Below are 27,362 nucleotides of genomic sequence, written 5' to 3'. Positions count from 1 at the left end.
TTTGGTAAACGTATAGCAGGTTCTATATGTTATAGTTATTTGAATGACTCTTACCATAATATGTTACGTTAAAATACCAGGCACGTTCTCAGTTGGTTATTTATGCGTCATAAAACGTACACTTATTCAGGCTGTTGTTCACTGTTCTTTATTTATTCTAAATTGCCTTTCAAATGTCCATTCTTGGTGTTGGGTTTTATCAAATAAATTTCCCCAAAAAATGTGACTTATACTCCAGTGCGACTTATATATGTTTTTTACCTTCTTTATTATGCATTTTCGGCAGGTGCGACTTATACTCCGAAAAATACGGTATATGAATTCATTCACGGCTTTTTCACATGGAAAAACAAAATAGTTAAACTAACTAAATACCCAGAACCCTCTCTATTGTAAACTAATTGATAAAAATTAGCCAACATTATAACAGCCATTTTTCAAATTTGCCATAGAAGTGTTTTTTCGCAAAAGGTGCAGTGTGCTTCATATCAAGTGTTTTCATGTAACAAAAACCAGAACATCAGCAATGGTAAAGTACAACAATATATAGTATCTGAAAGAGACTGTTTGCATCTCTGCTTAAGCTTAAGGGTTACATTTTGCAGTGCTTTTCCGGATGTCAAAATTAAGCAAACAGATAAAAACATATACAGTACTACTAATGTATCTGCACAAAGTTGTGAAAAACAGACAGAACGATTGTCTAAAAAGAAAGAAGGCGATTATGGCTTGCAAGGATGCAGTGTGGTGTATCAATTGTTTATTGTTTATTGAATGGATCCCCATTAGCTGACGCCAAGGCAACTGCTAGTCTTCCTGTGGTCCATATAGGAGCATACAAAATTAAAATACAAAGAATACATGCATTACCAGACATTATACAATGGAAAAATACAACATAAGATAAAAAGCTAGTTAAAAATTAGTGTGTGCTTACAGTATGTAATAGTATGATTTCACTAGTAAACATCTCATATTGATCTCTATTGGCAAGTGGCCCTACTTTACACACATAACACTTCTTTGGGGGGGTTAAGTTGATCCTTGTATAGTTGTGCAAGTGTTTGTGGTGTTTCAGCATCTTTTGACATTGACTTATCCCTGATTTTTTTACTCTTAGTTTATGGTGCTATTCACTTTCACCACACTTCCCTCCTCAATGGCTCCACATTCGGGTCTGAAACAACTTATACGTGTCCATCCATCGGCTTCAAGCATGCAGGAAAATTATCGTTCTGGAGCCACAAATCATTGAACTTGCATTTACACATCTTATGCAAGTAATTTATCAGTATATACTATTTACTGTATATACAATATGTAAATATTACATATATGTTATATTTTATTTTGCTACTATGGTACATTTTAATCTACTTTATACCTGCATTATCCTTTTCATCCTTACCCTTTCCATCCTTTGTAACTGAGCTACTGTGTGGAACAATTTCCCTTGTGGATCAATAAAGTTTGTCTAAGTCTAAGTCTAATTTGGCTTTGCTGTGAGCTTTGGTTAAAGGAAAACTGCACTTTTTTATTGTATTTTGCCTATCGTTCACAATCATCATGAAAGACATGACGATGGATGGAATGTTTTAATATTGCATTCTAACTCGTAAATAAAAGTCCACTTATAGCGGAGCCAATGGGGGGGTCCTCTATTTCGCCCATAAAACCGATAAATAACCATCCAAAAACTGCCAACAATACTCCATTTACAATTTGTAATTTGAATAATAACCAAGTATTAGTGATATTGTTATTATAAGCGCTAACGCGGCGACGTGATCACTACCGTGTGTCCCTATGTTTACATCGAATGGTCTGCTGTTTCCTCGCTTCCCTGCTCTTTGGAAGTTTATTGTAGATCATAAAGCATGCCTCTCACTTGGACAGAAGAAGGCTGAGGGTATATCCCGACAAGTTGGTACACTTAAACATCCAATTTAGAGGATAATGAGACATAGTTTATCTAAACAAGAACGTATGAACATACCAGCAGTCGGCATCATAATGACAGCAGACCTTGTACAGTAAGTGGTGTTTTATTATGTTTGTTGGCTCTCATAAAGTCTACAGTGAGTAACAATCAGTGATGAAGAAAAAAAACGTGAATGTCTTTTCATGTCATCCTCGCCAGTCTTGGGTCCTAAATGGCTGTCAAAGTGTACCAACTTGTCAGAATACCTATTCAGACGTCTCATGTCCAGGTGAGATGCATGATTTATGATCTAGAAATAAACTTACAAGGAGCAACGAAGCGAAAAAATATCAGACTACTCGATGGTGTAAACAAAGGGACACAAGGAAGTAAGTGATCACGGCGCCACTATAATTAGTTGGCCTACGTTAGAGCTTATAATAATAATATCACTAATACTTAATGTTCAAGTCACAAAATGTAAATGGAGTATTGTTGGCGGTTTTTGAATGGTTAATTATTGGATTTTATGGGCGAAATAGAGGAGCACCCATTGGCTCCGCTGTAAGCAGACTCGTATTTACGTTTATTTACAAGTTAGAATGCATACTTTTTTTTTTTTTTTTTAAATTCACCGTCGTCATGTTTTTCATAATTATTGTGAACGATAGGCAAAATTTAAAAAAAAAAGCAGTTTCCCTTTAAGAGCAATCCTCTGTGCACGAGTTTAGTAAATCAGCTTTTGTGTGTCAAGTTTGCACGTTTTGATACACACACACACCTTTATTAAATCTGGCCCAATGTGATTTACTAGTACATTCTAAATTTAATAAGATAAGCTTTATAAAAATGTCTTATTATTTTTACTCAAGTTACTTACTATAAAGTTTAGTTAAAAAATGTAATCGGTATCAAATGTTGATCTCAACATGCCTGATTTTTAGCTTTAGAAATGTGTAAAGGCTGCTCATGTAAACATTGCTGTTGATGATAAATTGATTGTCCATGATAATGTTCCTTTTTAAAGCTTTTTTATCACTTAAACTGTCTTTTTTTAAAATCAATTAATGAGCCAATGACAGCTGTTTCATCCAGGCTAGCTGGAAAAAAAAAAAAAACAGTTGTTATTCATTAAATTGGGGGTATGAGCTCCAGTTCCTTGTGACCCAGTGCAAGATGAGCTGTATAGAGATAACAGATGGGTGTTTTTCAGGAGCTGTAAAAAAGTTAAATAGCATTTGATCTGCCTGGGTCAAATTTGGGTGAAGGCAGCGTTCTGGCGTAAAAGACTGAAATCAGTTGCATTCCTCCAAACTCTCCCTCCCCGTGGGAGCTTTTCATCTCCACTGATGTAACGTAACCAAGTTTCACTCCATCTTTTCTCCGCTCCATCAGGAACCTTGTTTTTTTCTTCCTAATTGCTAGAATCTGTCCTGTCAGATTTTACAGCTTTTCCATCACTCTTCCTGATGTTCTGCTTTTTCTTTCTGGAGAGTACAAAATCCGTCCCACCGCGCATTAACAGGAGCGTGTAGAGTTGACGGACGACCCGGTGGAATCTTCTCATGTGATCCGTGAAGGCACCGTGTGATGAGGATGATGAGTCTAATTAAGGTAGCGCAAGAAGTGTTCCATGCCGTTTGAAACATGTCACTTTCTCTCTTTCTATCTCGTCGGCATTCTCTTTTATCAGCAGCTCCCTTCCTCAAAGTGACTCTTTCGCAATGGTCTCATCTGCTCAAATGAATCTCCACTTAGTTTCAAGCTGGAACTCTATATATTGTTCACTCTTCTCTTTTCCTTGGGCCATTATCTTCATTCCATGTATTATGTGTTGCTAAGCAGGGGATGACATCAAGCATGGTCAATATTCGAATCCTAGAAGTATTGGGTTTGACTACTCACACTGTACTATTCCACCCCGTTCCTGCTGGTGGCAGTAATGTGCATATTCATCTTTTGTCAAACGGATTAAGAAAAAGATGTACCGTATTTTCCAGACTATACGCCGCTAATTTTTACCCACGCTTTGATCTCGTCTCAAATTTCAATCCCGCCGATACCAGATATTTATGCGGTAATATAGCGATACTTTTGATACATAGTTTTCTGAGATAATGATTATCATTAACGGAAACAGAGTGTAGAAAATTAACTAAACTAGTGAATGAGGTAATGTGTCAATTTCGGATGCTTTTTTGAGTGTTATTTACATGTTCAGTATTTTCACGTTAACATGTTTATATAACTGAATTGTCAATTAGTTTTTATGCTAATGGTAGTCCTTAATAATATATTTTGTTTTAATGCTTTTATTATTTCAATTGTTTCCTTTTTTTATATGTTTGAAACACCATTTCCGTGTACTTTCTTTGATTTTGTCTTGTTTTTTTTTCCTCTTGTATTAACGTGACTATATTGTTATTCATGCCACTACCTCAATACACTTCAGAATTTGAAATAAACAATTAACTCTGTATGCTATGAGACATGTTATTATTTGAAATACACAACTTTAAAAATTTTAGCATACATATTAAGTATATTTGTACTAAGAATCGGTATCGGATGGGTATCGCCAGCCTGAATTTTACTCGGTATCGAATTGTAAGGAAAATCAGTGTTACCGCACATCACTACCTAGAACTGTCCTGCTGTGAACCATGCAGACAACCACATGCTCCAACAAGGTGCTAACTAACATACATTTAACCAGTGCTTCTTAATTATTTTCTGTCATGGCCCACCCTGAAATTCATGCAACCGCCCTGAATTGATCAACTATTAAGAATGTGATAATATTAATTTATTTATCTGTACAAAGGACTGTGTGAGTTGCATTCTTTATATAATCACATTAATATCAAAGTAGATGAATAAAATGAACTTCGCTTTGTATCAGTATTGGTCAATTTACGTGAAAAAATATGATATTGGACATTTAATAATTATAATGATAAATGGGTTATACTTGTATAGCGCTTTTCTACCTTCAAGGTACTCAAAGCGCTTTGACAGTATTTCCACATTTACCCATTCACACACACATTCACACACTGATGGCGGGAGCTGCCATGCAAGGCGCTAACCAGCAGCCATCAGAGGCAAAGGGTGAAGTGTCTTGCCCAAGGACACAACGGACGTGACTAGGAAGGTAGAAGGTGGGGATTGAACCCCAGTAACCAGCAACACTCTGATTGCTGGCACAGCCACTCTACCAACTTTGCCACGCCGTCCCATTTCCGATAAGTCCCTTTAATGCCGATCTCCTACTTCATTTACTTTTGGTCACTCGACTGACAGAGGCAGCTATCAGCTAATTGTGCATCCCTATACACAGTGTGGAGTCGCTCCCCTAAGGTAATAATAATCACCTCAATTTCTGCAAATTAACAGCATTTATTTGTATTTTAAAGAGTCGCTAATATGCAAAACCATTTTTTCTTACCTGTCTATGCCTGTTTTTCTGTATTTAAATCACATCATGGAGGCATGGCGAAGATATTTACAAAACAATCTTGCCTTCTTCAAAAATTGCTCCTAATAAGCCCTTTGGAATTTGAGACTGTGACGTATTTTGCCATAGTTACATCAGCAGATACTTTATCTCCATATATGGTAGAGGTTTACCCGAAGAGCTTTGCACGAATCCGACATTTTTATTCAGTTGTAGTTTGACATTGTAGTCAATAAGTTTCCCTATTTTTCTCTATCCTCCTGCTGTGACACGTAATTTAAGACCGCCCACAAAACGGCGCATCCTGAAGAGACAGCGGCTTAAAGATTGGTCTGTAGAAAATTTTGACCAAAGCACCACCATTCCATGCTATGGAAACCACAAGGAAGTCATTTAAATGTAGAAAAAAACATGATAATATAACCTCTTTAAGTATTATTATCATGTAACATTATCACTGGAGGATGTGGCTAAACATGCTAATTACTAAGCTATTTACAAAAACTATACACAAAAAATACATGGTTAAAAAAAGTCTAGATTTTTATTTTCTCAACATTGTCGTTTTTGTTCATGTTTATAAAATTGGGGGATAGTTCCCTGAACACAGGAGGACTTTGAGGACAAAAATTTAAGAATTTAGAATAGTAGGAGATAGTAGTTTTTAGTAGAGATGTCCGATAATATCGGATAAATGCTTTAAAATGTGATATCGGAAATTATCGGTATCGATTTCAAAAAGTAAAATTAATTACTTTTTAAAACGCCGTTGTACGGAGCGGTACATATCCGGTAAAACACGGATATAAACCCAGTCAGCAGCCATCTCCCCTTTCCCACACACAACACAGGAGTTGACGACTGCAGCATGAGAGGTGTACTGGCGACGCTTGATGACCTCATCAAACCGCCGCAAGCTGAGCATAACAACAACAAGAGTGTGTTGTTGCCGGTGCTGTAGCCGTGGCTAACACGCGAGCTCGCTTGATGACTGACTAACGACACCATGTCTATGGTTTGGGATTATTTTAAAGTGTGTCTGACGGATAAAAAACTGGCAATTTGCAATGACTGCAAAAAGTTGGTTATGCGAGGAGGAACCAAGACATCTTCCTTTAATATGAGCAATTTGATCTCCCACCTCTTCAAGAATCATAAGGAGATACACGATGAATACAAGCGGAAGATGGATGAAAAGCAAACACCGAAAAAAGTTGTACCACACAGTTGTCGCTTAAAGACGCCGCAGAGAAAAGACAAAAATACAACAAAAAACACCCCTGGACAAATAGGGGGGTGGGGTGGTGGGGAGTGATTATTTTATTTATTTATTTTTTTGTCATAACAAAATACAATCATGTGTGCTTACGGACTGTATCCCTGCAGACTGTATTGATCTATATTGATATATAATGTAGGAACCATAAATATTAATAATGGAAAGAAACAACCCTTTTGTGCAAATGAGTGTGAATGAGTGTAATGGGGGAGGGAGGTTTTTTGGGTTGCTGCACTAATTGTAAGTGTATATTGTGTGTTTTATGTTGATTTAATAAAAAACAAAAGTGTTTGGGGACCACTGCATTAAACCATATCCGATTCTATTTCGAATCTGCAAAGTATGTGAAAATACCGTTTTTAAAACCACGAAATGCTACAAATTCAGTCAGCCACTTTGAATTGCCGAATAAATTTGGCAATTTCCGTAGATTCTACGTCACTGGAGGAACGCTTCTGCTCTCTGACCATATTAGCAGGTCAGTCATACTGGAAAGACTAAAAAATTTGAAAGAGCAGTTTGCTGTTTATCATTCTTAATCCTAATGTAAATCAAGAACACATATGCTTAGTTTTTTTATGCATTCAAAATCTTAAATAAATAGCTAACAATTGATTCAACAGATGGAGGATCCTCTGTTGCGCCAATTACACCCTTTAAAAACATCCAGAAACAGCCAACAATACTCCATTTACATGTCACAACTTGTATATTACCCAAATATGAGTGATATTGTTATTAAAAGCGCCAACACAGAAAGCCTATTCTAGCGGCACATTGATAGCATTTAGCTAATGCTATTTTACCTTGGTGTTGTTGACACACTGACCTTGCAGCTGCTTCTGCTTCGTCTTAAACTTGCTAAAAGTAAATTCTAGATTATAATTCATGCATCTCTCAAGTGGTAGTAGAAACATGTGGCCATGGACTGAGAGGCCGGTCGACTTTGACATCCCCGAAGATAGTGAAAAAGACACAAAAAGATGCTTGTTGCTGCATCTGTTTCTTAACCCTTTGTGAGGATTGTGATTGATTCCTAATCTAAACCGGATTATGTGAGCGTCCTGTCGATTGGCATCCCAATGAGAGTGGAAATTGTACACTAAGTGCTTGTTTTATTATAGTTCAGGATATGGTTAGTTTGTATGTTTAGCACCTCAATAAAGCTGCATTGTTTAGCGCTCTGCTTCCAAAATGAACTGCCCATCCTCCTTGTGTTCGGGATCAAAAATACAAGGTTCTGGATTATAGTTTTTCCAAAAAATCGTTGTTGGCTGTCACAAAGTCTGCTTGATTAGCATTGTTGTTGATGGGGAAGGGATCTGTGGTTCCTAAAGCTACGTCACTGATCACGTGACTGGCTTTCTCATCAACTCTTAAAATGGCTTGGGAATCTCTGTGACATTGATACTATTTTGATCACATCTATTTATTCGCAAACTGTGGAAGTATTTTTGTGTCATAAATCAGATGTATGTGATAAATGCTTCAATATCGAGGATAATTGTTTTTCCACTGTCAACAGCACTAACCATATATGAATTTTAAAATGTACCGTTAATTAATGTGATCTGTATCAGCCGATCTCTCTCATGAAAGATTGGTATCAGAACTGACAGCATGAAACCCTAATCGGAACATTCCTAGCTAGCCCTAACACAGGGGTCGGCAACCCAAAAAGTCGAAAGAGCCATATTGGACCAAAAATACAAAAACAAATCTGTCTAGAGCCGCAAAAAAATGAAAAGGCAACACATGACGTAAGTGTCTATATTAGATATATAATAGCCTACTATCAAAATGACTATGTGTCACAGGCTGAAGCAAATCTTCATTGACATAAATGTTGAAATGTAATATTTATTCTACACATTTGTACAACATTAGAAAACATTAGTAAATCAGAGGCTACTCAGAAGGTGAAATAACTCCTAGAAATTACTGGCTTTTAATGGCCAAAGGTACTGTATAGATGTGTGTTTGTCCAAGTTGGTCTTCTTTTAATAGATTTATTACTATCTTTGGCAAGCTAGGTAATGTTTACTGTGGTCTGGTACAACATGGCACACAAACAACTATCTGAAATGCAGCCAATATTACGTACAGAAAATGTGTCCTGAGACATGCAAAACTAAATTATATACAAAGAGGATACAAGTAAAGGATATTAAATGAGCTCAAATATACCTACAAATGAGGCATAATAATGCAATATGTACATACAGCTAGCCTAAATAGCATGTTAGCATTGATTAGCTTGCAGTCATGCAATGACAAAATACGCCTGATTAGCACTCCAACTTGTCAATGACATCAACAAAGCGCAAAGTATAAAACATTTGGTGGACAAAATGAGACAAAGAAAGAGTAGAATATTTTACATGTAAACAAACTGTTGCATTTGTTTGTATTTTTCCCCCATCTTTTTCAATTTCCAATCATTTTTTAATAAAGCCCCAGGGAGCCACTCGGGCGGCACTTAAGTGCCGCATGCGGCTCGAGAGCCGCGGGTTGCTGACGCCTGCCATAACATCTGAAGTCCATTTGTAACATTTAAACATGTGATTCTCAATACACAGGAAAACGTGAAAATTATTTGATAGGTTGTGCATGTTTATAAGGATAACACAGTAACTTTGAACATGTTTTAAAACTGTAGACATTGCCCTCTTATTATTCCTTTACAAAAAATAGCCATGACTTCTTGAGTTTTCCTTGTTTTGTGCAAAATTTGCAACAATATTGTTTACATTCTGTAGCTCATTAGAAGGGATGAAAGTGCATGTTTGCGTTTACTTTCCACAACATATTAACTGTCCAGAAGACAAATAAAAAAAGACTTGAACCCTGAAACATTTTAGACTATCAGTTTGAGCATTTTTCTTATGAAACATAAAAATAAATCCCAAAACATTTCTAAAGGGAATTGCGTTTTTTACTAATACTATAAAGTGCTTGTATAAAGAAATATATTCTCTTTATCTCGTCTGTTCTCTTTATTACCTGTTTATGTTCTTTTTTTATCCCATCGTATAAATACTATATTAAAAAAAAGTTTAAAAAAGTGAAAAAGATGAGATCAACACATGCAGACCAACAGGTGGCACCAAACGGAGTCAGAGCATTGTTTGTCATACACACACCACAGATGCTGCTGGGACAGAAAGACCAGCTATTAATAGGTGGTATAATTGTGCATTCTATATTCTATACCAAAAAATAATCTATGCATTTTTATTATTACGCCGGAAAAGCTTGCCGGACGCCAAAGCCCACAGTTTGTTCCTATTTTGTTTTCATACAAATTCCCGGCTTTCCCAAAATTCCAGGAATTCTGAAATACCCATTCTCAAGTCAAACTGTTACTACATCCAAAAATTCTAACACCAACCCATTCATATCATCTAGGACAATTGTGCTAGTACTAATATTTTCAAAAATTCCCGGCTTTCCCGAAATTCCAGGAATTCTGAAATACCCATTCTCAAGTCAACTGTTACTACGTCCAAAAATTCTAACATCAACCCATTCATATCATCTAGGACAATTGTGTTAGAAATAATATTTTCAAAAATTCCCGGTTTTCCCAAAATTCGTAGTTTTCCGGGAAATTCCCATTCGAATGAATGGACGTATTCAATGTTCTACAATGCCCTAAATTCTCAAAATGTTGCAACATTTTTACACACGATTCTGACCTTTCAACCAAACACCCACACTACTCTTCCGATATATCGAAAGCAAAACATGTTCTCTCTTTTCCAAAATTCCCGGTTTTCCCGGAATGGCCGGTAATTTTCTCTCCATTTGACATTGAATGGGAAATATACAATCAGAGATTTCCAGTAATTGTAATTACCAGGATTTTTCCCCCATTAAAAATGAATGGGCAATATACAAACCTCTCCATAGCCCACATTTTTTAACGGATTCGAACCGTTCCACACACTCCACTCACCCTGTACATTCAAGCATTATAGTTCCACTCACGCGAATCGGTGGCTTGCGCACTTATGGAATTCACACGCAATCGGAATTACAAATTTTACATATTAATAATAAAATACATTTTAACAACATAAAATAATTGACTTGCAGCCCAATCAAGTGTTTTGAGAGACAACATTACATTGGAACCTCGATTGACGATCTTAATTGGTTCTTGAACTGGGTTCGTAAATTGAAAAGTTTGTGTATTGAAGAGAATTTCTCCATGAGAAAAAATTTAAACATGACAAATTGGTTCCAGTTTTGACAAAAGTTCATTATTTAGGAAAAGTTTGTACATTTTGAACCCAGTGTATATCACTATACAGTGCTATATATCACACAAACGTAACATGGAGGATGGATCAACTTTCTATTTAATAACAAAGCCAAAACAACTACAGCAAGCTTAACTGTCCAGCCACGCTGCTGACACACACACATACTATCACTAGCCCTGTTACAGTTTGAAATCACAAAACTCCTTAAATTTTACAGCCAAGTCGTTACAATGAGTAGGAATACAAATAAAAAAATAAAATCCACTTTACCTTGTCGGTTAACCTTCTTTTTGTGCAGCAGAAGGGCGGCAGAGGGGGCGAAGGCAGTGACAACAACGCTGTGGATACTTCCTGAATGTTTTAAACCGAACAACACTTTATCCATTGCTTTCTTCGGACTCATATTGAGTGAGCAAACTGAGAAAAAGGCTAAAACTAAAAAGGTATACAAAGTAGCAATTAGCACAGTAGCTAATGACAGAACTGCTCTGCTGACTGAATTAAATCAATCAGCTCGCCCACAATGGATGTGCTGCCTGGCACAAAATGGCTGCCCTGCGAGGCACACAATGGGTAGGTTAAATGTTCATACACTGAGACTGTGGTCAATTCAGTTTGTGGTTCAGGAATCGAATAGTTTGTATAAATTGTAAATTGAGGTTCCACTGTAATATAAATAGCCCAGCGATGCATGTTGTCCAATTTAATTGATTAATTACAATTTCCTCAAATTACAATGTCAATAAACAGAAATATTACTTTTTTAGTCGTTGCTTGATGTCGCCATATTTTTACATCTGCAAAATTATCCTTGAATAAAAGGGAAGGACAGATATCCTGCATGTCCGTCGGCCATCTTGTTTTTGAGGAAGATTGAAAAAAAAAAAGTTGTGCATTTAAAACAGTGGCTGGCAGTTTAATGCAAGACACTATAGCGTCGACTGTAGTGACTGATGCGCAACATTGACATTACGACTCATGCATGTAGGGTAAAACAGAAAGCATGAAAAGGTTATTAATAGGGATCAATGAAGCAGTCATCCACATGTACATTTTTGGTTCATCAATGAGTCTCGAAAAAGAGGTGTTGGCCTATACTTAAGGTATGTTCAGGTCTGTTTGGCACATCCTATGGTCTTTATTTATTTATTCTTATTTTGTATTTTTTATGGTAATTTTCTGACCTGTGTCAAAACCAGAACCGCGACTCTGCATCTCTCATTCTCCGCTGCAAATCCTCACTTTACTGATTCCCTTCAACGTGTTCTACTCATCTACGCTCAAATCCTAGTCATCCTACTGCTTAAGTAAATCACATTTCATGTCCAACATAAACAAATCACAGAGTGCATACACAAGATAATGTCGCGATAGAATTATTTACAGTAAGTCGGCGCTGGGAATGATTACATTTGTTTGCTAATCAGACTAACGTCAGAGACTTTCTGTAGCTGGAGGAATCATTTATATTAGCATCCCTGAATAATGAGTCGATGAGCGCACTGCTAAATCTAATCACGGAGCACAATCAGTCGGCGTTGTGTACCTGCCACCTTTCCCCAAGACTCACGGTTAAAAGGATGGATGATGAACCTGGAGCCGTTCGTTGTGTTCTTGTTGTTTGTATGTTCTCAGATTTATGACTTCGTTTGTCCCACACGTAATCCCTCTGAGGTGTCGAGGTGAAACCTTCCATCACCAGACTCCCAATCAAATTATATTTGTGCATGCTATCAGTCTCTTCTTGACACTGCTTGGTTCCACACTATTAATAACCACATTGTGCTGCATTAACTTGGATTTCAATTTCAATACCCATCATGTTAACTATAAAAACCTGTTGCTAAATGTATCGATTGTGTATCTTAGGGGAAGCCTGAACACAATCTTCATCTATAATTCTAAAACATTGTTTCTCATCGGAAATATTTTTAAAATGCCATCGTAAGGTAATAATACTAACACAGACAATTGTAAATGTGTTAGCATATTCGCTCATTCTAACGACGCTAGGTTGATTACATTACGATAGCACGTACAAATATGCATGAAAACACTTCTACAGACCTTACACATGGGACGGTTGAATAAGTATGAAATGTGTTAGTTATATTGTAAAACTAATACATGTTAGTTGGAGTGATGAATAAAGAATCAATTCGAGCAGAACGGCTTTGGACGGTTATTCTTCTGGTACAAGGCAAAAAGCAGGATATACATTTTTAACCCACAGCACCTGCAGTGAGCAATTTAATCCAAAAGATGGCGCCATAGCACAAACAATAACGTACCTTTTCAGTGTCTCTGTCGGTTTAATATGATACACAAAATATTTTGGCTGTTGACTTAGAAAAATCTATGAATTAGCCGCATCGTTTTATAAGCCACGAGGTGCAAAGCGTAGGAAAAAAGTAGTGGCTTTATAGCTTGAAAATAAGGTAAGCCATATTTAACATGCAAAAACAAAACATGACTAAAGTGAAAACCAGTGATTTAATTACAGAATTTTACGTTTGATGTAATGTGGCACGCTACTTTTGAGATTGTTGTATGTCAGCAAGGCAGCTTCAAAGAACAGCAATTTGAAATCATATTAGAAGAGACAACATCACACAGTAAACTTAACACACTACATGTAAGTACACACACACAACTATTGCTACTACTACGGAAGAATAATGAACAATTTGATGACGTGATAATAATGTAATCCTACAATACGAGAGACACAGCCACTGAAACGCGCTATGACTTAACTGAAAAGTTAAGTCATAGTAACAGCTGCCTAGTAATTTGATTACATTTATTAAAGAAGAATCCCATTAGTTATTTAATTACTTGTTTGGGAAAGTAACAAGTAACTATAATTCATTACTTATTAAAAGTAATTTTTCCAAAACTGATATTTACCAGTTGTACTTGTAATACAAGTGTAACAAAAGTTAGCCACAGTAAAAACAATTGGTGACGCAACTCATAATAGTATTCTTATTCTTCTCTTCCCACCTTCTCTGTCCCCAAACAACAATTAACACCCTACTTCGACTTAAAGACATTCCAGAAAGTTAATAATAAATAGTTAAGTGTTTTAATACCTACCATTGTTCTCTATTTTGAGTCATTTCACTTGATCAAGCCTTTCTTAACCTTCCACACTACAAAATAATAAATATGTGTGTGATTCTTCCTCATATTGTATCGGATGAAGATCGTAATACTCAAAGCTCCAATATCAGTTTTGTATTGGAAGTAAAAAAAAAAAAAAAATTTCAGAGTCATGCCGAGTATTTTCACACAATATTTTGGTTAGATTCCAATTTGCATGACCGCATGGAAGTTCGGTATTAGCGGTTCCACTGTATTGCATGATTTGCTGGTCCAGTCGAGTAAAAGAATTAAGACAACAAATTGTCATTTATTTTTCTTTAAATTTCTTTAAATAAACCACAGCATTAAACCTGAACCGTATTTCTCAAAACAGCTCAATCCCCTCTAGAACAGTGATTCTGAAACGGTGGTCCGCAGGCTCCATCTTGTGGTACGCCAAAGAAATCTGTAAAAATGTACTGTATGGAGTATCATTGTTGATGATGTTTGTGCATTGTGCGTAAACTTACACTGGCCAAAAAAATTAAATATACTTGTTAAGTAAAACCCCTGCCTTGTTTGTAACGAATACTTAGGCCTACTATGCTACTGTATTTCAATGTTGGTCATTATGGTGGTACTTGGAGAGCCAAGTGTTTTCGGAGGTGGTACTTGGTGAAAAAAGCTTGAGAATCACTGGTCTAGAAAACACCCAGTGCAACTTAGGGTGTTTTGTCATATTTGATACGCACATTTATTGAATCACAAATATTGAAATTCAACGATTTGGTGCTTTTGCAAACAGCTAAAATTATGTACAAAGCAAACTATAACCTGCTACCCAATAATGTACAACAAAAGAGGAGAAATATAACCTTGGAGGAAAATCTAATTTAAAACATTTGCATGCTCGTACAACACTTAAAACCTTTAGCATATCAGTATGTGGAATTCAATTATGGAATGCGTTAACCAAAGAAATCAAACAAAGCACCAATATTATTCAGTTTAAAGGCCTACTGAAATGATTTTTTTTTATTTAAACGGGAATAGCAGATCCATTCTATGTGTCATACTTGATCATTTCGCGATATTGCCATATTTTTGCTGAAAGGATTTAGTATAGAACAACGACGATAAAGTTTGCAACTTTTGGTCGCTGATAAAAAAAAAGCCTTGCCTATACCGGAAGTAGCGTGACGTCACAGGAGAAAGGATTCCTCACATTTCCCCATTGTTTACAATGGAGCGAGAGAGATTCGGACCGAGAAAGCAACGATTACCCCATTAATTTTAGCGAGGATGAAAGATTCGTGGATGAGGAACGTTAGAGTGAAGGACTAGAGAGGCAGTGCAGGGTGTATCTTTTTTCGCTCTGACCGTAACTTAGGTACAAGGGTTCATTGGATTCCACACTCTCTCCTTTTTCTATTGTGGATCACGGATTTGTATTTTAAACCACCTCGGATACTATATCCTCTTGAAAATGAGAGTCGAGAACGCGAAATGGACATTCACAGTGACTTTTATCTCCACGACAATACATCGTTGAAGCTGTTTAGCTACGGAGCTAACATGATAGCATCAGGCTCAAATGCAGATAGAAACAAAATTTAAAAAAACCCTGACTGGAAGGATAGACAGAAGATCAACAATACTATTAAACCATGAACATGTAAATACACGGTTAATAATTTCCAGCTTGGCGAAGCTTAACAATTGAAGCTAACTTAGCTACGGAGCTAACGTGATAGCATCAGGCTCAAATGCAGATAGAAACAAAATTTAAAAAAACCCTGACTGGAAGGATAGACAGAAGATCAACAATACTATTAAACCATGAACATGTACACGGTTAATAATTTCCAGCTTGGCGAAGCTTAACAATTGAAGCTAATTTAGCTACAAAGCTGCGGCGGCGGCGGGTGTTGTAGCTTTCAACGACACCCAGGCCGCCATCAGAGTCGGCAAAAAACATATATTTCCCCAAAGTTACGTACGTGACATGCACATAGAGACACGCACGTACGGGCAAGCGATCAAATGTTTGGAAGCCAAAGCTGTACTCACGGTAGTGCGTCTGCTATCCAGCTCAAACACAACACAACCTCCTGGTGTTGGTGTTGCTGTAGTCCGCCGCTAATACACCGATCGCACCTACAACTTTCTTATTTGCAGTCTTCATAGTCCATTAAACAAATTGCAAAAGATTCACCAACACAGATGTCCACAATACTGTGGAATTGTTCGATGAAAACAGAGCAGTTTGTATGGTGACACATTGGGTCCGAATACTTCCGATGCCGTCGTGACGTCACACGCATACGTCATCATACCGAGACGTTTTCAGCCGGATATTTCCCGGGAAATTTAAAATTGCACTTAATAAGTTAACCCGGCCGTATTGGCATGTGTTGCAATGTTAAGATGATTGATATATAAACTGTCAGACTGCGTGGTCAGTAGTAGTGGGTTTCAGTAGGCCTTTAAGAGACTGTTCAAACTACATGTGTTCACAAAGTACACAGAACAAGAATTATGATGAACATCTTAAGCCCTTTTTTTAATTTATTGAGAAAAATATTTTTTATGTATTTAATATTTGTTTACTTAGTATGGTATATTATTTGTTATTATTTATTTGTTCACTGTTATGTTACAGAGAACAGGGAAATAGGTTAAAATTGCTATGGTATGAAAAGGGCTTCTTCCTACTCCTTTTCGGACGTGCTGTAATGAAACAACTGGAAATATGTGATGAATTGCATTGTGTTGTATGCATGTTCGAAATAAACTGAAACTGAACTGAACTGAACCTTTAGTACAGACAAACATGTGTGTAGTAACATTTGAGAAAGAGTGGTTGAAAAAAAAACATGGCCGGCTTTAAGTTTTGCATGGCCTTGTTTTGATCATTGACCATTTGTATAATGATTATAAAATGAGTGTGTCTTCCAAAGCACTTTAACGATATGTGCATTTATTGAGAGGCGGTCTGAACAGAGTGCACAACTTAGTTGTGTTGTTTTCCACTTCATTAGGCCGCCGCAAAGGAGAGAGTGAAAGTGTGCGTTGTTCCAATTCGACACAAACAGTGCAGTGAGCGACCTCGCAGGTTCCGCCATCGACACACAAGTGCGCTGTCACGCAGAGCCGCGACACATTCGCGGTAATAAAGCCATAAGACCCAACTCCCAAAAGTGATGAGATGCGCGATGACAGCGTGATGCACAATAACTGCGCGCCGAGACACGCAATGTGCTCTCGTGGCCTTAACATGTAATGCAGCAAATACACGGAGACACACACGCATGCATCATTGCCTACCTGTAGATAATGCAGGCACAGTCCCTGCAGGTCCCACAGTTCTCAATGTCCTGGCCGGTTCTGTAGGAATGTCTTCTGTTGAGAAGCACAGAGATGACATATCAGGGGTAAAAGGATGTGCTTCAGTGTACGTCTGTGTGTCCCTTATTGAGTTGCAAAAATGATTAACACTCTCTGTGAAATCACCCCTGATGATTTTTTAATGAACGTTAACCATACCCACTCCTCCACTCAACCAACCCCCACCCCCATCACCCGCACCCCTCTCCTCCAACTCGGGCTGTTACGTAACCCGTGAGTCACTGCATCATTTGGGGCAGGAAATACTGCTTATGAGGTAAAAGTCAAGTCTGCATGCATTAGACCGATCTCTCTCATCCTGCGCGCAAGAAGCGAGACGCCGCTGAAGTCTGCGTAGCGTTGTTGTGTTGGCAGCGGTGCAAAACGCCCTGATTCGGATTACACGCCTCAGACTGTGGCTACACACGCATCCAACCCATCTCTCATTGCACTATGTCGTGGCGATAAGGCATTAGAGATGACTAAGGAGCTTACAGTACATTAATTAAACGATGATGAGAATTGTAAAGAGTCTACAGTAAACCGAAACCACCAACATGAGATCCAGAAGCAGATATTTATTTTTGGGACACATGAATGTTGGGCTGATTGTTTAGCATCCTGGTTGGCGTTGCATGATTGACATGAGACCTCATAAAAATAACTACAGATGCTCCCACGTGCTTCCCCGCCTTGGCGCTCTTCCCGATATTTCATGTTCCTTCCTCTTGATGCTCAATCTGCTCCACTGCCGTCTTTGCCTTCGGCTGCTCACCATGCTTACACACTGTGTTCTGTCCACGCAGTGCCGGTCGGAGCAAGTTGCCCACGATACTAGGCTAGGTTATGAGTGTTTGAGCTGTATCACAGCATAGGTTAGGCCAGGGGTCGGCAACCAAAATTAAAAGCCTTATATAAGTCTTATATTGAAGGCAACACATGATATATGTGTCTATATTAGCTACATTAGCCTACTATCAAAATGACTTAACTATATTAGCCCTGTTCAGGGTCACTAACGACCTCCTAAAGGCGGCGGACGCCGGCGGACGCCGGCTCCCCCTCTCTGTTAATCCTACTGGACCTTACAGCCGCATTTGACACTGTTGACCACAACATCCTAATCAGTCGCCTTCAATCCACCATCGGTCTCAACAATACAGCACTACAGTGGTTCAAGTCCTACATCGCCGGTCGGTCAGAATATGTCTCCCTGGGAGGTTCACGTTCGCGCACCCTGCCTGTCACCTGCGGTGTACCCCAGGGATCTGTCCTCGGCCCCACCCTGTTCACCTTGTATCTGCTACCCCTTGGCCGTATCATCAGCAGGCATGGAATTTCCTTCCATTGCTATGCTGATGATACGCAGCTCTACCTGCAAACAATGCAAACCTCACCCTCATCTCCAACGCCCCTCTCCATTCTCACCACCTGCCTGGAGGAGATAAAGGCATGGATGAGCATCAACTTCCTGCAGCTCAATAGCTCAAAAACAGTGGTCATGAAAATAGGCACCCCACACCAGATCAACGCATGCCCCATAACCAGCATCACCTTCTCTGGACAGGAACTGCCACTCTCCCCAGTTGTCACCAACGTGGGAGTAAAAATGGACCCCCACCTGAACTTTGAAGCCCACATCAATCATCTATGCAAAACCTCTTTCTTCCCCTCACTCACCCCAGCCGACACTGAAAGACTCGTCCATGCCTTCCTCTCCTCCAGGCTTGATTACTGCAACGCACTTCTCGTCAGGTTCCCCAAAAAGAGCATCAAAAAGCTCCAGTACATTCAAAACAGTGCAGCGAGGATCCTGACGAGAGTGCGCAAGCATGATCACATCACACCTATTCTCAAATCACTCCACTGGCTCCCTATTGCATCCCGGACCCAATATAAGATCAACCTGCTCACTCACCAATGCATCTACGGCAACGCCCCCTCCTACCTCAAGGACCTAGTTTCCCCTCAACCCCCTACCCGCAACCTCCGCTCCTCAAACACTAACCTGCTCAAACCCATCAGGACAAAGTTACAATCTATGGGCCGCCGGGCTTTCTGCTTGACCGCTACCGAACTTTGGAACGCTCTCCCCGACCATCTTAGAGCACCACAGTCAGTCGACTATTTTAAGAAGGGACTAAAAACCCACCTTTTTAGCACAGCTTTTACCTAATTTCTCTGCCTTCTTGTTTTTAAATGCACTGCTTGCTTATCTGTTTTTTATCCAGTGCTTTCATGCTTTTTATTTCTATTTTTTATCTCTGTTTCTGTTTGTGTGTCATGATTTCATTTCTATTTTAATTTTGTATTATATATTCTTACTTTTTATTTTTACTTGTATACTTTGTAGCGCTTTGAGATTTTAACAAATGTAAAGTGCGTTACAAATGCAATCCATTATTATTATTATTATTACTATCAAAATGACTTAACTATATTAGCCTACTATCAAAATTACTTAAATATATTAACCTACTATCAAAAGTACTTAACTATATTAGCCTACTATCAAAATTACTTAACTACATTAGCCTACTATCAAAATGACTTAACTATATTAGCCTACTATCAAAATGACTTAACTGTATTAGTCTACTATCAAAATGACTATGTGTCGCAGGCTGACACAAATCTTTGTTGACAGAAATGTTGATATGTAATATTTGTCTACCCATTTTCACAACATTGGAAAACATTAGTAAAACAGTCTTACTATTACTGTCTTAGAATGGCCAAAGGTATAGATGTTTGTGTCTAAGTTAAAGAAAATGGCGGGCTGTCCTCTTCGAATGGATTTATAATAATCTTTGCAAGTTGGGTTACATTGGCACACAAAACACTATCAGAAATGCAGACAATATTACATACAAATATGACATGAGAAATGAAGATACAAATTAAATACACAGCTCAAATATACCTACAAATGAGGCATAATGATGCAATATGTACATACAGTTAGCCTAAATAGCATGTTAGCATTGATTAGCTTGCAGTCATGCACTGACCAAATATGCACTCCACACAAGTCAATAACATCAACAAAGCTCACCTTTGTGCATTCACGCACAGCATATAAAGATTTGTGGACAAAATGACGCAAAGGATGAGTGGCATAAAATATGTCTTTCTCTGGCATCATTGAAGAAAGTTATACATTCTAAACAAACTACGGTGAGTTCAAGGACCACCAAAATTAGTAGGACAAAACGGCGCTCGCCAAATACTCTCATTAGAGAATCGTGTTTGGTATAAACAGTGGGATTTCTAACAGTTAGGGATGTTTGTGTCGTGTTTTCCTCCAACAGAAACCCTATTAAAACAAAAATATATTCTTCTTTTTCTATTTTCATACATTTTTGAAAAAGCTCCAGGGAGACACTAGGGCGGCGCTAAAGAGCTGCATGTTGCAGACGCCCGGGTTAGGCACAACAACTGTCTAAAGAATGATGTCAGCAGGAATGCGCCTTTTGGGGGTATGCCATTTTTGGATGTATCATATAGATCCTACAGCAGTCAGGCACTGTGACGTTTTGTACTTTTTGTGTGTTCAAATGTGTTAATTACAAAGCCCCTAAAGGGACATGGAGGGAAACTTTTGCGAGATCTCGCAATACTTTTTGCGAGACCCTGAAATAGGTAGTCGGTATGTTATTGTATTTAACAATCAAGCACTGATATACAGAAAAAAAAAGTGTTCTGGCTCAAGTCCACAGGTAAATCTTTAGCATTTACCTTAAATGTGCAAGTAAAACAAAAAGCACATGAAATAATTTGTTATAAAACAAATATCACAAACAGCAACAAGCCTCATCTAATCTCAATTAAAGTTTAAATTGTGTTATAAAAAAAATGTAGCATATATTTTTACTATTATTAAATTGAAATAGCCAAGGTGTGGCTTAATGTTTTAGTCAATGCCAGTGGTACAGCAGTTCACGAATAAACCAAAACAGCTTACCAAGGGCCTGTTTTACTAAGATCCAAATACCAGGCGCTAGACAGCATGTTCAAAGAATAAAATAGCGTGCAGTATTACTGAGCGTGTTGCGTGTGTTCTTCTAACACAGCGTTTGCAAATGAAAATAATACTGGGCATTTACCACGGAGGCCATTATTTTCTGCACATTCATGTTATCATTGCATCATTATGCCTCGATTGTAGGTATATTTGAGTTCATTTTATTTCCTTTAAGTCCTCTTAATTCAATTTACATTTGCATGTCTCATGACATATTTGTATGTAATATTGGCTGCATTTCTGAGAGTTGTTTGTGTGCCTTGTTGTTCCAGACCACAGCAAACGTTACCCAGCTTGCAAACATTGTAATAAATCCATTAGGAGAAGATAGCCTGTCGTTTCCTTTAACACACACATTTATACCTTTGGCATTTCTAAGCCAGTCATTTCCAGGAGTTATCTCACCCTCTGAGAAGCCTCAATTTAACTAATGATTTTGAATGTTGTAAGAATGTGTAGAATACATTTTACATTTCAACGTTTCTGTCAACAAAGATTAGCGTCAGCCTACGACACATAGTCATTTTGATAGTAGGCTAATATAACTAATATAGTCACTTACATAATGTGTTGCTCTTTATTATAACACTTATATAAGGCTTTTACATTTTTGCGGCTCCAGGCAGATTTTTTTTTTGTATTTTTGGTCCAATATGGCTCTTTTAAAGGCCTACTAAAATGATTTTTTTTTTATTTAAACGGAGATAGCAGATCCATTCTATGTGTCATACTTGATCATTTCGCGATATTGCCATATTTTTGCTGAAAAGATTTAGTATAGAACAACGACGATGAAGTTCGCAACTTTTGGTCTCTGATAAAAAAAAGCCTTGCCCCTACCGGAAGTAGCGTGACGTCACAGGAGGAAGGGCTGCTCACATTTTCCTATTGTCTTCAATGCAGCGAGAGAGATTCGGACCGAGAAAGCGATGATTACCCCATTAATTTGAGCGAGGATGAAAGATTTGTGAATGAGGCACGTGAGAGTGAAGGACTAGCGTGCAGTGCATGACGTACCTTTTTTCGCTCTGACCGTAACTTAGGTACAAGGGTTCATTGGATTCCACACTCTCTCCTTTTTCTATTGTGGATCACGGATTTATATTTTAAACCACCTCGGATACTAATCCTCTTGAAAATGAGAGTCGAGAACGCGAAATGGACATTCACAGTGACTTTTATCTCCACGACAATACATCTGTGAAGCTCTTTAGCTACGGAGATAACGTGATAGCATCGGGCTTAAATGCAGATAGAAACAAAATAAATAAACCCCTGACTGGAAGGATAGACAGAAAATCAACAATACTATTAAACCATGAACATGTAAATACACGGTTAATGCTTTCCAGCCTGGCGAAGCTTAACAATGCTGTTGCTAGCGACGCCATTGAAACTAACTTAGCAACGGGACCTCACAGAGCTATGCCAAAAACATTAGCTATCCACCTACGCCAGCCAGCCCTCATCTGCTCATCAACACCCGTGCTCACCTGCGTTCCAGCGATCGACGGAGCGACGAAAGACTTCACCCGATCATCGATGCGGTCGGCGGCCCGGAGACGGAGGAAGTCAAGGTGAGGTCGGCGGCTAGCGCGTCTGCTATCCATCTCAAAGTCCTCCTGGTTGTGTTGCTGTAGGCCGCCGCTAATACACCGATGCCACCTACAACTTTCTTCTTTGCAGTCTTCATTGTTCATTAAACAAATTGCAAAAGATTCACCAACACAAATGTCCAGAATACTGTGGAATTTTGAGATGAAAACAGAGCTTTTTGTATTGGATTCAATGGGGCCGAATAGTTCCGTTTCAACGATTGACGTCACGCGCATACGTCATCATACATAGACATTTTTAACCGGAAGTTTAGCGGATCATTTAAAATTGCACTTTATAAGTTAACCCGGCCGTATTGGCATGTGTTGCATTGTTAAGATTTCATCATTGATATATAAACTATCAGACTGCGTGGTCATAGTAGTGGGTTTCAGTAGGCCTTTAACATTTTGGCTTGCCGACCCCTGCCCTAAGTCATCCAGCGGCAGTAAAATTGTAAAAGGAAATTGACAACATGACTAATATCTTTATTTCTGACCGTCCACCTAAATGTTAACACACACGTATGATGGAAGATTGTCTGTCCATCATCTGTCTGTGCAGTGCAAGCACTGATCCTGCAGCCTGTGTGGAACTGTCAGTTTGCACGTCCTTCTGACACGTGTTGAATATAACGCTAAATAGTGCCGAGTGTTGATAAATCACATTGCGTGTGCTAAATATTTATATTTACATCTTTTTCTCCCAGTAATGCTTGAACTTACATGACATCACGTCCGGCTCATTAAATATGTGCGGTGGTCAAGCCAGCGTCTGTTCTCAATGGGTACTAACTGCCAATTTAGCCTTTCTCAAAGAAAAATGCGTGCGTTGATTTCAGTTGTACGAACCGTTCAAATCACGAAAAGGATAAATGTTTTTTCAGAGTTCCTCGAGAGGTAATCAAGAAGGGTGGAAAAGTGCACAGTTTTATGAAAGACGACGAGAAAATGGCACACACTCCAGTCTAAGGGACAAGAGTCAAGGAATGCACACATTTGCATTTTGCAGTGACCACTTCGTTAAAGATGTTTTATATATATATATATATGTATATATATATATATATATATATATATATATATATATATATATATATATATATATATATATATATATATATATATATATATATATATATATATATATATATATATATATATATATATATGTATATATATATATATATATATATATATATATATATATATATATATATATATATATATATATTTTTTTTTTTTTTTTTTTAATATACTTTACTCGTGTATTATTTTTCCCATTGAAGTATAATCTTGATATTGTTTGTATTTAAATATTTAATAGATACAAGAAATTGTGGGTGTTTTGATGATCAGCATATATTTTGCTTAGAGATGTCCGATAATATCGGACTGCCGATATTAACGGCCAATAAATGCTTTAAAATGTAATATCGGAAATTATCGGTATTGGTTTCAAAAAGTAAAATGTAAGACTTTTTAAAATGCCGCTTTACGGAGTGGTACACAGACGTAGGGAGAAGTACAGAGCGCCAAATAACCTTAAAGGCACTGCCTTTGCGTGCCGGCCCAATCACATAATATCTACGGCTTTGCACACACACAAGTGAATGCAATGCATACTTGGTCAACAGCCATACAGGTCACACTGAGGGTGGCCGTATAAACAACTTTAATACTGTTACAAATCTACGCCACACTGTGAACCCACACCAAACAAGAATGACAAACACATTTCGGGAGAACATCCGCACAGTAACACAACATAAACACAACAAAACAAATACCCAGTATCCCTTGCAGCACTAACTCTTCCGGGACGCTACAACATACAACCCCCGCTACCCCCTACTCCAAACCCCGCCCCCCCAACCCCGCCCACCTCAAACTCCTCATGTCCCAAATTTTACAACATAACGTATTGTTTTATATGAATCGATGGATTAAAAAAAGCAAGAGCGTTGTCTGGAAATGCATTTTTGGGTGTCAGTATTTCAATGTGTGTTGTAACGCCTTTTAATATATTAAAGATTGTTGGCTTCATGACGCAAATAATAACCAAGCTACTCCTGGCAACTTCCTAATCTTAGTAAGTAGCAGGAACTTTTAAATCATAGTTATTTTACCATTTTATATTTCTGGAAAACATACCGTATTTTTCGGATTATAAATCGCAGTTTTTTTCATAGTTTGGCCGGGGGTGCGACTTATACTTTGGAGCGACTTATGTGTGAAATTATTAACACTTTACCATAAAATATCAAATAATATGATTTATCTCATTCACACACACGTCAACCAATAAAAATTTGGAGGGGGCGGGTCATGGCAGAAGTGCATTGTGAAAAAAAAGATACTACCTGCTACTACTTCCGTACCTATGAAAATTGATCATTTCAACATTGGCGGTAACTTATAAAAACTGAGAAGGGCTGAACAAAAATGGCACCGAAAAGGAAATCATATACTGCAGGTTACAAGCTGGAAGTAGTGAAATATGCAGCAGAAAAATAGTGAACGTTGTTCACTATTCTTTATTTATTTTAAATTGCCTTTCAAATGTCTATTTTGGTGTTGGATTTTATCAAATATATATCCCCAAAAAATGCGACTTATACTCTAGTGCGACTTATATATGTTTTTTTCCTTCTTTATTATGCATTTTCGGCCGGTGCGACCTATACTCCGGATCGACTTATAATCCGAAAAATACGGTATGTGGAAGTGTAAACACTGAATTGCAGCTACAAAGCAGGTGTTTGCTATTTGTAATGTTACGGAGCAAAGATGGAAAAAAAAACATTTTCTCAAAGACTGTAAATCAGACCTGGGCAATTATTTTGACTCGGGGGCCACATTTAGAGAAAAAAATGTGTCTGGGGGCCGGTATATCTATTTTTAGGGACACTAATACAAAACTTCACAATTGTGTCTGATTGAATGCTAAAAACGTTATGACAGACCGCCTTAAAAAACGTAATGGAATTTTACATTTTTCTATGAACGATAAAACATTGAATATTGACAAAATATGAATGTCACACCCCCTTTCAATCGACATATTTTACAATCAAGTGAAACGCAACAAAAATGCAACAAACAGGGAAATATGAATGCGAATGGTACAAAATAAACCCACCTACAATCTGATATATCACTAAGCTTTAGAACTTTGTTGTGAAAAGCTTCTTTTTGCCTGTGGAAACACTTCCCGCCCACACTGCTTGGTGCCTCGTCTGAGCTGCTGTGACGTAGATTACCATAGTAACTAATTCGATGACCATAGTAACTAATTAGATTACCATAGTCACTCGTACATATCATCCATAAGCGCAGATTCCAACCATTGAAATACTTTGTATAGTTGAAGACTTACGGTCATTAGAAAACATCACTGCACATCATAATGGCAGCTACACTTTCCATCTTAAAGATCTAAAAAAATTATTTTGGAATGTCCGGCGGGCCAGACTGAAAAGCTTAACGGGCCGCATGTGGCCCCCGGGCCTTAATTTGCCCAGGTCTGCTGTAAATGGTGGAGGAGGGCTACATGATCACACAGGTGGTCCAAAGCAGACAGCCTGCACTATTCCTGGAAAGTGAAGTAAGTGAGTATGCTTTATTTGATGGTGTTAAAGCTGCACACTTGCTAGTTTTTGTGAAAGCTCCATTAACCCAAACGTCTCCAAATGTCTCAATTCTCAGAATAGACACATTTCAAATGCACGTTTTGTTTTTCAGAAAAAATCCTGAGTTCTTGCGGAGAACTACAAAGCCACCGCTTCTCACCGCTTGATCAATTTTAAGAGGCGAGGAAGACACAATGGGGCAAAAGATCAGGGGTGTCTTCAACAAAGACGAGGTACAATTTTTTTCATATAGTTCAAGCATGTTTTATACTGATTAACCACACATGGTGGTGGTTCCCAATTATTTTCTGCCATGCCCCGCATGGGCCAACATTTTTTAATGACACCCCTACGGATGGACAACCATAGTATACTCATTTGATTATATTTTATTTGTCTCATGTGTTAGTTTGAAGACTTCAACATCAAACGAGAGTGCATCTTGAGGAGCCGTATCCTGTACCTCAATGAAGATCCAGACTCTTCAAGGTTTTACCATATTTTCCGGACCATAGGGCGCACCGGATTATAAAACGCACTGCCGATGAGCGGGTCTAATCAGGTTTATTTTCATATAAAAGGCGCAGCGGATTATAGGGCGCATTAAAGGGGTCTTTTTTTTCATGAAATTGAAAACATTTCCCTGTGGTCTACATCAGTGGTCCCCAACCAGTATCGGTACCGGTCCGTGGATCGATTGGTACCGGGCCGC

At 38.1% G+C, this 27,362-nt stretch overlaps 1 protein-coding gene across 3 annotated transcripts in view; it reads right to left on the bottom strand.

Moving 5' to 3' along the window:
- LOC133638518 (mucin-2) overlaps positions 1-27,362 on the bottom strand; it is a 146,395-nt gene that overhangs the window by 64,136 nt on the left and 54,897 nt on the right. For 2 of the 3 annotated variants that reach the window (XM_062031206.1, XM_062031207.1), the window contains exon 3: positions 17,340-17,414. In XM_062031206.1, coding sequence (XP_061887190.1) covers positions 17,340-17,414 — 75 coding nt within the window. The remainder of the gene's footprint in view (positions 1-17,339; positions 17,415-27,362) is intronic. The other variant, XM_062031208.1, reaches the window with a different exon arrangement.

Source organism: Entelurus aequoreus, linkage group LG21 (genome assembly GCF_033978785.1).
Source record: "Entelurus aequoreus isolate RoL-2023_Sb linkage group LG21, RoL_Eaeq_v1.1, whole genome shotgun sequence".
NCBI lineage: Eukaryota > Metazoa > Chordata > Actinopteri > Syngnathiformes > Syngnathidae > Entelurus > Entelurus aequoreus.
Note: the sequence above shows the minus strand (reverse complement) of the source record. Positions and strands in the feature narration are given on the sequence as shown.